A 12,381-nucleotide genomic window follows, 5' to 3' on the forward strand; every position below is an offset into this window, starting at 1 on the left:
CAGTGGGTAACAAGAACCTTAAATTCACCATTTAGGACATTCGAGACATCTGTATGCAGAAAACGAGCCTATCAAAAATATGAAAGACTTAATCACACTTTCGTCCCATACAGGATTAAGGAGTGTTAAACAAGCGTTAGTTGGAAGTGACAAACAGAACACAATCTCTACATCACTTAAGACCAGATTTGATTTATTATCTGAAGCATCTTTGATAGTGTGAAATCAGAATGATCATCTCCCCTCGGCTGTGAAAGATCACATCATGGGAAGCTTGTATTCCCACATCCAATTTATAATGCTTTATTCTGACAAAGTTATAATATTTTTGGTCTACACTTATTGCTTGATATGGCTGCAGGAGCCAACATACAATTGCAGGAATTTTTGGCATTAAAAAGGCTCTGCAGATGGAGGATCAAATTCAGCACCAAGGACAGCGCAGGTGATTGATTTACCTCATAAAAACTACAGAACAAACATCGAAAGTAATCCACCCATTGATATAAAGTAATGTTAGAAATTAGCAAATAAAAAATAACACTATTGCTCATTTGCGTACCATAAGTGCCTGTATGTATGTGGTTGTGTGCGTCTCAGGGCCCAAAAACAGACATGGGGCAGAACTGTAAGGACTCAAAATGACTATTTCTACAACTTTCTCAAACACACACAATCAACACAAAGTCAGGTCATCAGTATTCTTTCTAATTTGTTAAAACGAGCAACACATACAAAACATCCCATTTCATTTATCACCGTGGCATTTTATTAAGTTAATTGGGTCCACGGCAGGACAGCCCAATGTCTGCTTCTGCGCCTTTTTCAATCATTCAGCACCAAAAGTGATAGAGTGGATTGAGTTAATGAATGAGCAGGGATTTTAAGTTCTTACACAAATGATTAACATTGTTTGCTTTCTGTGAGTCTGATCTAAGTGAAAACCAGTGAGTGGTATGTTTACTAATTCATAATTTATTTATAAAAATATTTAAGTTCACATACATGTTTAAATTAGAAAAATAAATATTTTATTACATTAATTCACAATAAATCCTTGTCATGCAGACATTGCATAATGTTCAAAGCTATATTACAGCAAGCTGCAAATAAAAGACACATGAAGTTGCCATTCCCACTTCACATAATAAGCTGCATAAGAAAAGAGAAACGTCAGATTAACCATAACTCAGTATACACAAGGCTTTTATACAAAGAAAGTGTGGTCATCATAAAGCCTGCATATAAGAATGTTGTTTGATTTTCTACTCATGACACACACAATGTCCACCAAGGCAACTTTCACATTCCTTAAGTCTCTGTAAGCTACAACGCTGGCAGTGCATATATGTTAGAAAATGATCAAATATTTTGTCGAAAAAAGTCAATCCCACACTTGTATTTTGTCGCAAAAAAAGGAACAAGCTTGCCTTAATCTTCTGCCTCCTGCAAGTTAGCAGAAAACAAAACTCACTTTATTAACATTAAGGGGTCAGAGAAAGTAGCCAGGCTGCTGCTGAGCTTATTGATAACAATCACAAGCATCCGGATCAGTCAGAGACCCTGATCACTGGGGATACTGTGATCAAACTGTCTAAACCAGTCATGGCAGCTGTAAAAAGTGCATAGTATCAAGTTTAAGTATTAATGTGAGCAGTTTTCTGCAGGGTAATATATTATCCACAGGGGGGCGCTCAGGCCTCACTTGTTCTGACTACTATGATCAGGTAGATGATGGAGGATGCAGAGTCATTTTACATAGGATAATGTTTTCTTTGCTTTGTGCTTTACCGGCCCAATGACTCTAGGATGACAGCGACCAGTGTCCACAGTGCAACGAGCAAGAAAGACACACAGACAGGCCAGGGCATGTGCAAACCCTTTGACTCTTGTGAGACACAGAGATTAATATCTTGGTTTATGTGTCTCGTTAATGTCTTCGGCTGGACCTCATTGTGTGCGCTTTGACGCAAGGCTTACCTGTCCTCTGATTTAACTCAAAGCTTTGGTACTATGAGAATAGGCAACACGGATTATGCTGATTATTTTAAGACTCTAATTTATCTCTTTTTTTTTTTTTTACTTACTTTAGTTGTTTTGATTTCCATCAACAAATTAAACAGTTGGATGTCATACGACTCAAGTATAGGCCTACAGATTATGGTGTGCCAAATGCTCCTTGTGTTTGAACAAATGTTTAAACTGTAAGGACTCCCTTGTATGATGCTTAAAGTCGCAGTTCCCCACCTATTTACTTTTGTTTGTTTTTTTACATAAAGCCCCTACATGAGAGAGTAAACGTTTCTTTTGTTTTGTTTTTGTTTTTACAAAGGAATGTCTTTTCTCCTAAAATTGCAGGCCAGGGGATCAAACGTGGTCACTGGAGGAGCCTGACTTGTATGTCCACAAAGTATCCAAATGGCTGAATTCATACATCAGTTAGTTTCCCTGTGTATTTTTCCGCTTGGTTTACGTTTGGATTTGTCAAAGTTTCCAAGTCGTCGCTTCCCTGGTACGACTCAGTTTTGGAGAGCGACTGGCTACTTTGGTTTGAATCACGCTCACCAAAGGTGATCTGAAGCTGCTGCTGCACCTGCTCCTGTGGCTGTCCGCAGGTCACGTGCACGTACTGTACATTTTCATCCTGCTCATTCTCTCTGTGGTAGAAATAATTGAAATTTGAAACAATAACAGGGACAGGTAGAGCTATGGTAAGCACTCCGGCAATAGCGCACAAAGATCCAACGAATTTGCCTCCTATGGTGGAGGGACACATGTCTCCATATCCAACAGTGGTCATCGTCACCACAGCCCACCAAAACGCATCAGGAATACTTGAAAATCCAGACTCGGGGTCATCTGCCTCCGCGAAATAAACTGAACTGGAGAATAAAACGACTCCAATAATCAGGAAGAATATTAACAGTCCCAACTCCCTGAGGCTCGCGTGAAGTGTTTGGCCGAGAATCTGGAGACCCTTGGAGTGTCTGGAAAGTTTAAATATCCTGAAAACTCGGACCAGGCGGATGACCCTCAGGATGGCCAAAGACGCCGCTTGCTGACTGCTGCCCTGATGCTCAGCAAGATCAAGGCCCAGGGTGATAAAATAGGGAGCTATGGCCACAACATCGATCAGGTTCATGATGTTTTTAAAGAAAGCTGCTTTACTGGGACATGAGAGAAACCTCATGGTGAATTCAAAAGAGAACCACACAATGCAAAGTGTCTCCACCATGAAAAACGGGTCTGTGAACGGACTGGGCTCTTTGCCGTGCACACTCCCATTGGAGAGATTGTCTTGTACTGCAGGGACGTCTCTAAACTCTGGTAAGGTCTCCAAGCAGAATATGATAATTGATATTAAGATGACCATAACAGAGACAATGGCTATTATCCGTGCTGGTCCTGAGCTCTCAGGATACTCGAACAGGAGCCAAAACTGGCGCTGAAACTCGTTATTGGGCAGCGGGCGGTCATCTTCCTTCGTCAGGCCCTCGTCATCTCGGAACAGCTCAATGACCCCTTCCTCAAGTTCGTAAAATTTGATTTCCTCCAGGAAAATATCCACAGGAACACTAACGGGCCGCCGTAGCCGCCCTCCCGACTGGTAATAATAGAGGATGGCGTCAAAGCTCGGCCTGTTCCTGTCAAAGAAGTATTCATTTCTCAGCGGGTCAAAGAAACGAATCCTTTTACGCGGATCCCCCAAAAGCGTAGTCGGGAACCTGGAAAGGGTCTTTAATTGCGTCTCAAAACGCAGCCCCGATATGTTGATGACCACCCTCTCGCTGCACTCCTGGTCCGCTGGTTCCAGGTCAATAGCTTCTTGCAACAAAGGAGTAATGACCACTGTCTCATCGTGGTTCTCTTGGGACACCACAGTCATCTTTTTACCCCTAGGAGGGTAAAACTGTCACTCACCCCCTCGGTGCCTTCCTCTTGCCCTTTTGTCTGTAAGTCCTCCCAACTCCTTTCTCATGCAGCCGTCCAAGACAAGAAAAGTCCCCGTTTGATTTGTTGTTATCCTGAATCCGTCTCCTGTTGTTGATTTACAGCGTCCTTTTTCAGAGTAGAGCCTCTGAACTGTCAACTTTCAATGGTGTAGACAGATCCCCACTTGCATGCACTATACCGATGGCTATGGCTATCATATTCACACCATTTTAAACTCCAAAGCCCTCCCCAAGTTGGAAGACCAGATGACACTTGCTGTTGCTGCTGCTGTCCCTCTCACATTCACTCTACACTTCAGCAGTGCAGGGATTTCAGAATAAATATGCAGCCCTACATATGTCATTGTTTTAATCTTAATCCCTTTTGTAACTAACTCACATCAGAGTCCTCAGGCTTGTTTTGTTGGGAGCAAGGTCCGACAAGTTTTCCAGATCAAAAGTCAGCTTAGAAATGGAGTCTCTCCTGCAGGTCCCTCATTCATGAAATCATGGGGCTATTCTTGTCACAAGGGAAACCTCCAGGACCCAGCCCCGTGTCTACTTCTGGTCACAGCCCACAGTTTAAGAAATAGGGAGTAGAAACACAGGTGAAAAATAGACCGAAGTTTGTTAAGTTTATTGTGACTTTATTTTTTTCTGCAGCTACATTTTAAATTGGTCTTGAAATAAATAAGGGGAAATATCCTGGATGTCTGTGGCACTGAGTCTTGTATAACCATGGGACCATCCTGGACCAAGCCAGTGGAAACTGCTGTCTTGACTGACATTTGAGTAGCCAGAGTGTCTTCAGGGAGCAACAGCCAAAATAACAGTCACCGTTCAGAGCACTAAAAGGGCTCAATTGTACAAGTTGGAACATGGGAACCCCCGGAAGCCAAGCGACAAAGCCTTTGGGGTCACTGAGATACTGAGCAATTACTTCAGGTCTAATTAGTTAGTCCTTATCAGTCCCTGCAAGTCCTTTACAGTCTGGATAAAACAGAGCAATTCTATCCAACACCAGTTCAACGTCTACTTCCTTTCACGTACAGTTAGAAAATTCATAAATCCTGTGGAATGAAAAGATTTGGTCTCAGGGAAGTTATAGCTCAGTTTTGTCCTCCTATATTGCCTGACTTAATCACTTATGTCAGTCACATAGACACTGGAGCACAACAATAATAGCACAGAGGTGCTAATCAGTGTTGTTAAAACCAACCTGGATGGTTGGATTATTACAGTAATACGTACCGTAGTTGTTGTTACTGTTTTGCAGGTAAAACATGCCATACCAAACTGTTAATGTCAGAGAGGGGTTGTTTCTTGCTGTCAGGTTAACAAGCTAGGGTTCTCAGAGGGGCGTCATTTTTTTTGCCTTTCCATTACTGGACATAGTGTTGGATTTCAGCGTCAGATGTCAGTGTGAGGACACCATGCCGCCTGCTGCTAATGTGTTAGCATATAGCGTTCACCAAATGACTGTCTGGGTCAAGCCAAGGTGTCAGGCCTTTACCATATCCAAGGCAACAAACAATAACAAACAAGCTGAAGAATGGACACATGACTTTTATTTATGGGTACAACAAAAAAAAGAAACCTCAAAGAATTTTTAGCTTAGCTAGATATGTTGACATCTATTGTAACCTCATGTCACATTTAGAATTGATCAAAAATGTGTTTGTTCCAGGGTTTTTTCTCGTATTGTGAGATTCAAAACCTTATTTCAGGTCATTATTTTTTCCATATCCTTATTATTCTAATGTTTTCAAATGAACGCTATACTCTGCTCCCATGTTGGGTTTTCTTGGTATAGTTTAGATTGTTGATATGTAGAGCGAGAGAGATGCATATATGTGAATACTTAACAGTGACTGCATGTAATGAGGCATAGCCTGGGAGTGCAGTTAAATGTCAAAAGCCTGCAGGGGGGAACTTCCCATTGTTATGAATGGCTTGACCTATGAATGCAGGAGACCCTCATGGTAACATGATACTGAGGATCCACTCAAAACAAAAAAAAAGGTCTGCTTTTCTTTTTTTCCACAACAACAATTATCAGTGAATGGGTAAGGAGCTAAGTGATCCCTAAAACGGTATTATCAAAATTCATACTGATTGTATGCCGGAAATAACACTGAACAAAAAGCATTCATTATGACAGAAAAAAATACTGATAATTGTGATGTAATTTCATAAAAATGAAAAGCATTGCTAATATACTTTGAAACAGCAATTATGTTTTTTTGAAATAATTTCTCTCAAACAACAAATGTTTATGTTTGTTAGTTTTTTTAAAAGATTTTCACTTGATCTTGTGAGGCTTATTTTTTGTCAAGTGTAGACAGAATGACTTTCCTTCCTAACCCTAAAACAGACGTGAGGTAATCATAGTAGCAACTTGTGTGAGTGACTCCCCTTGGCTTTCCTTTTCTTAGACCCCAGGCCAAGAATTTACAAAGTGTGTGCTTATGTGTGTATTTCAGTAAGTGTTTATCTGAAGCTGCTATTAGTACGATTGGTGAATGAACACATGTGCATATCATGTTTATGTATGAGAGAGTGTGTTATAAATTGAAAGAGGTGTTTTCAGAAGGTCAGCCATGCTAGTCAACAGCTCCTTCAAATTACATCATTTTAGTTCCAACCACTCTGCTGGAAATGAAATAGGAGGGCATTTGACCCAGTCTGACGTATGCTCTGTAAGGGCGGTGATGACAGCGTCTCAGACATTGGAATGAGTCTATAAAGGTAGAGCTAAATCTGGGGAAGCCTCTGATTTGTGCTTCTCAACCTAGATCTTAAGGCTGGTAATTATTAATAATTTCACATAACATGTTACCAAAGCAAAACTTAGGACTGAAATGGGAGAATTGCTCAATAAGCAGTGTTTCATTTATGTTTTCTGTACAGCCAGGTTAAAGGTGAGTTGGCAAAATGTATTCTACGGTACCATTATACAGTATTAATCTTGTCTGCAACCATATATCTTACTGTGGGCATCTGTAAGGATGTGAAGATGTTGAATTTTTACAATTCTTTAATTCAACATGATGACATGCTTTGATTCGGCAGGAATTTGAATGGCTGGATTAGCTCAAAACAGACAGGAGTGCCTGGTTATTTATATGCGTTAACAGAACTTAGTCCCAGGAACTTCTTTTTCTTGAATTAAAAAGGATCCTTTCTCAAAATGATGTCAGGAATGGCATTGTGGTCAGGAGAGAGGAAGATTAGGCAAATAAATCTGTCTTTTTTTTTAAAGCCATTGCTTTTTACACAAATCATTTTTGCTTGTGCCTAAGCAGAATGCAGCAGTGGCTGATTTTTTTGTGTGTGAGACTAAAACAAAAAGCCTTGACTACTCAACCAGAAGGTTTAGTACTTTAAGACCAACCCTCATGGTTCATGTACTTTAGCAAAGTACCGCTACCCCAAGTGTCCTTCCTTTTATGAGAGGAATAGTAATGCCCAACTAAACCCAATGTTGGGATGTTCCTTCAAAAGGTTTTAAAGAAGAATGTGCAACTCCTTGAGCCAGTAGATGTCTTATATGCTCTACTGCATCATTTTATGTAGAAGTAGAAAAACATTTTTTTTAATTTTTTTTTTTATAAACACTATTTTGTTTTGTTATTTGAATCAATAAGACTCATCCCCAGATTAATGTGGGCAACAGTTAATCTTTAGAAAGGTTACATGCAATTTGTTGTTTCAGCATACTTAATTATGACTATGTTTGAATGTGGAGCAGGTCCAAACAGATTGTTTACATCTAGCTAATAATTACTCGTATTTTAACCAGGACCCCTTTATTTACAGGTATTGATATACAAAAAACAACAATTATTATTTTAATAAATGTATTGAATAACCATAACTTTGAGAGTAATTACTGTACATTATTTTTTTAACACAGAGTTGTGACCTTGCTATTAACTGATCGAGGACTTCTTCAGTTTGATTCAAAGCTTCTGTGTGATTCCTGTACTGCCATCACTTGTTACTTTTTCAGCTGACAGAATCTGATACATCTGCAATACGGTCATTTAGTCCAGTATTACCAGACACCTTGATGTCTTATGACCTGCAAAATACCATAACCAAAAGTGCTGATTTAGCATTTCTCTTTCTAAAGTTGAATGTATCGCTGTAACTGTAGGGGAATGTGACAGTGGTCGATTATGCATTGATAGTAAACACACCTTGAATCGTGTTACCTCACTAAAGCTGTTGGGGAACTTTGTATGGTTTACGGCACACATTTCAGCCTTCACTCACCAACCAGTGTATATGGCTGAGATGTGAGGAGCGTGTGCAGCTGCATCTAATTAATAGTGTGAAAGTTTTTGCCTAATAGACCCTAAGCTGTGTTTATGCCATCCCCATTACCCGCTGTGAGAGTGAGGAGTGTGCACAGCCCCTTCACCCTGAGGTGTCTGAACACAGGGCTTCCACTCTGGAAAGCGGACACCCCAGTGAAGCTCCTTGCCAGTTCCTGGGTTTTGATAGCCACCAATTTTAGCCTGCTGTCATCAGAAGTTGATGTTCATGTTTTTGCTGATAGGTAACGAGGCATGCAGCAAGAGATGAAACTGGATACCGCAGATCCGGAGGGCAGGGTCCTTTGGAATTACCTCTGAATGTCCAGTCCCTCGCCTACTTTGGATGATCATTTCACTCCTTGATCAAGCCTTTCCTTTTTTTAGTAGACAGTGGCGTCCAAAATCCATGCTGGGGGCATCTGCAGGGGGATCAGTTCACAGAAGAGCCGCTGGGTTAGAGCTGGGCTATAAATCAAGAGTGACTTCAAAGGTCTCAAACTTTTCCTGGTAACTTCATGTTTGATTCTTTGATTCTCAGATTCTATCTTCTTGGTATTTGGTTGTACACCTACCACAAGGCTGTCTGAGTTCCAGCTGACTTATATCAGTTAATGTGTGTGTGAGTGTGTGTGTGTGTGTGTGTGTGTGTGTGTGTACGCCCTCCCCATTCTTAATGTGCTGAGCCTTAATTAGAATATTTCCAGAACACAGGTATAAAAATATAAAAAATAAAATAATATGGGATATATACAAATCCCAGAAGCTAAAATTCTAACAAGATGGTAATTACTTTAAATTTAAATTTTACTTTATGATCAGAAAAAATGATTCAAATATGTAAGTATTCCAATAATATGTAGTTTCAATAAGAGTGTACTTATTTTAAACAAACCTATGTCCAACTCCACTCATGGTCAAAATAACCAAGGGTTGGCCCTGCTGGATGAAAACCTATAAAGCAAAAACAACCAGTTGGTAACTTACTGTAAACACATGCACAAGCTAATTAGGGTTAAATAGTAACAGTTCCTTGCTTACCATTACTGTCACAAACAGGAACGTCGCCCCAACACATAGATGAATCAAATTTCCATGCACTGCTTCACATTCTGACGGGTTGCTTTTCTTGGCAAGCTGCTTGAAAATCTTTGGCCAAATCATTACAAAAAAAAAACTTTCATCCTGCAAATGGTTTCAAAAATAATTTAAAGTGAGTGCAGGTTTTTCGTTTCCTGATTATTTTCTTTCTAGTTAGGACCATATTTTCACGGCACTTACAAAGCCTCACTTGTTCAAAAGCTCAGAGGCTTTCTAAGCGTTAACTCAAACATTTTTGTACTTTGCACCTTACCTGCCATCATGTCGGTGCATGTTAAAGTTAGCTCTACAATGTAAACAGCCTGCTGAATTGTGATATTAGGTCAGAACGGGGCCGCTGCTGACCATTTGGACTTCAAGTTGTTTGCCATGTGTCGGATTTTTCAATCCATCTCTCATATCTTCTTATTTTGGCCCACTCTTTCAGAAAATATTCACCTTCTCATGATCACAAACAAGTTCATTTCCTAGCATGGGGGCTGAATTTCCTCCCTCTTTTGTGAAGGAAAAATCTAAATATGGATGATATTTTGTTTATTTTTCGCTGCTGCTTGAAACTTCATGCACAGTTTAGTGTTCTGAGTGAAACTTACCAAACAATTTAACACGACTGGTCTTAATTCTGCCACTTTTTGGATGATGAATATGGAGGACTCTGTTGATATAATATTTATTTTATGTTTTGCATTACTCTTCTACATCCAATTTTATACCCATGAGTCCCCCACATTCCAGTTATCTTACAAAGCAGGGAAAAAAAGTTTATGAATATTTGAAGATGTAGCCTTGTTGAATTAAACATTGCATTTTCTCCTTGTTTTCTCTAGAGAGTCACCATTGTGTGCTTTAACTACTGCAAATAGAGCCTCCAGATTCATATGAAGAATTTATTCTCATGCTGGTGCCTGTATAGTAGATGTTGTATTTTCAGATTTCACCAGAGCTGTAATTGAATCCAGCTCAAAAAGCAACCCTCTGCGATGGAACCTTAGAGACTCCTATAAATAAACAGGCAACACTCCTTCAACACTTGCCTATATGGCACATGGAATGATTAGCTCATGGCAAGAGCTCTCTGATCTTACAGTGTGTAGCCACAACTATTTTCTGTCTGCTATGCGCATTGCTTAACTTGTGGAGTGTGTCAAGAATGTGGTCTCTTAGGAATTCACAGAAAATGTTGTTAGCCTATACTGTACATTGACCTGACATACATGTGTTAATAAATGCTGCTGTAACAGGGTTATTGGTTAAGATAACACAAGGTTCATCAATATTGACTTAAATATAATATGTTGCAGAAATTATTGAATATGAAGAGGCCTAATTAATGGTAAAGACCTTCACCAGTGGAGGTTGCAGTGGTGGTGTAAGTCTCTAAAAAAGGAGAGGGAGGCTTTGATATAGGCCAAAACTTGATTGTGTTTTTATGACAAATCTACAAGGTGGGGAAACTAAAATGATCCTTTTACTCGATAAGGTAAACGTTATAGGTTTTATTAAGCAACATTCGACCACTAGGGGGCAGATATGACACAAAGTAATGTTTTGGCTAGCTTTTGATCATACCGTGTTTCTAATTTGATAATTAACTATGTTCCGGCGTATAAACATGAGTAAATGTTTATCTGTCCCAGTTGTAATGGTTGTAATACGGTAAACAGTGCCAACCCTGTATTCCAGCGCAATTATTTAGTGTAAGGTGGCTTCCCTTGATATACTAGCGACATCATGCACCCGAGAGAAACTTAAAATGCCTAACTTTTTTAAGCTTACCTGCCAATGTACGATATTGTTGCCTAACAGTTGCATTGTAAGTTAAATTGCATTCTCGTTAAATTAAATTACCAGTTAGCTAGTTTTACAAAAACCTTTATTTGTTACACTAGTTAACATAATGTTGCTAATTATCTGCGTTAAATAGCCACAAATGGTGTCATTTCGTGGTTAAAAAACTGCATGAATGAACGTCTGTCTGATATTAAAAAAGAAAGTGTAGTAAGTTGTAAATGATTCTTTCAGAAAAAGAACAACTTGGGAGGCCATGGAAGAGGTGAATGTCAGCGAAGTCGCCTGCGGTGGAAAGCTTCAAGCATGGATTTACTCACTGACACCATGACTGAAACAGCAGGTTTTCCTCAGAAATGGGTAAGTGAGGCCTTTTTACTTTTACTTTTCCGGTCTTTATTACACTTTTCTGTGTATTGACATTGTATTGATGTTGCTTATAGGCACTCGAATGTCAGGTAGGCAGCCTTGTTTGGCTCGATAGGAATTTCCCATTTGTAGTTGTCACCTGTTCGTCCATATGTGGGGCTGTTATTGCTTTATTACCTGTGTGCAGAGGTCAAATAATTACCTGTTGAAATATGTTAACCCTTGGCTGGGCATAGTTGAAGGATATGCTTTGTAATACTCTTAATTGCCACAGAAGGCAATACAGTTTAAGAAGAGAGTTACCTTAAAAAGTGCCAATATACCAATGCTTATTGTGTAGGCTATTTAACATTCCATGTTATACGACCATATTTTTACTTTTTTATAAATAGGGGTACTTAACATTCTTAAAAGTGTTGCCTTTACACTCTTCAAATAAGAAACTCTCCTTACCCTTTTTATGCTATATCCTCACTAGTTGTCAAAATAGTAATTAGTACATCAAAGTCCCCTTGGGTTTAATGTTATAGTGATAAACACACATTCGTCTGCTTGTGTTAAGTGTTCAACATTATTAAAACTAAATAAAGAGTGGTTCCAGAGAGTTGGGCCTGTGCATTACTTCCTTTTTTAAACATAACAGCAAGCTAATACATTTTTACAGGGCTGTACGCATTAACATGTTAATAGTGATGATATTGCGGTCTTAATCAATTCATTCTTTTCTTCTTTTTAAAAAAATGCAAAATAATGGAATATAAAAATTTGATTACCGTAAAATCCGGTATATAAGATGTACTTTTAATACCTATTTTTTCGTCTTAAAAGTTGGCTGCGTCTTATACACCGGTGCGACCAATATACCAGTATAA

At 39.2% G+C, this 12,381-nt stretch overlaps 1 protein-coding gene and 1 long non-coding RNA gene across 2 annotated transcripts; both read right to left on the reverse strand.

Moving 5' to 3' along the window:
* Positions 1 to 156: 156 nt before the first annotated feature.
* On the reverse strand, positions 157 to 4,434 carry LOC110004303 (shaker-related potassium channel tsha2-like). The gene has a single exon (XM_020659852.3). It carries the CDS (start codon positions 3,884 to 3,886, stop codon positions 2,429 to 2,431), a length of 1,458 nt encoding a protein of 485 aa, XP_020515508.1. The 5' UTR covers positions 3,887 to 4,434; the 3' UTR covers positions 157 to 2,428.
* Positions 4,435 to 5,492: 1,058 nt separating this feature from the next.
* LOC136179680 (uncharacterized) lies at positions 5,493 to 9,558 on the reverse strand. Its single transcript, XR_010666638.1, has 3 exons — positions 9,293 to 9,558; positions 9,147 to 9,205; positions 5,493 to 8,673 (listed from the first exon to the last, which is right to left on the reverse strand). It is a non-coding gene; the product is annotated as an uncharacterized lncRNA (long non-coding RNA).
* Positions 9,559 to 12,381: the final 2,823 nt, after the last annotated feature.

This window comes from Labrus bergylta, chromosome 7 (assembly GCF_963930695.1).
Source record: "Labrus bergylta chromosome 7, fLabBer1.1, whole genome shotgun sequence".
Lineage (NCBI taxonomy): Eukaryota > Metazoa > Chordata > Actinopteri > Labriformes > Labridae > Labrus > Labrus bergylta.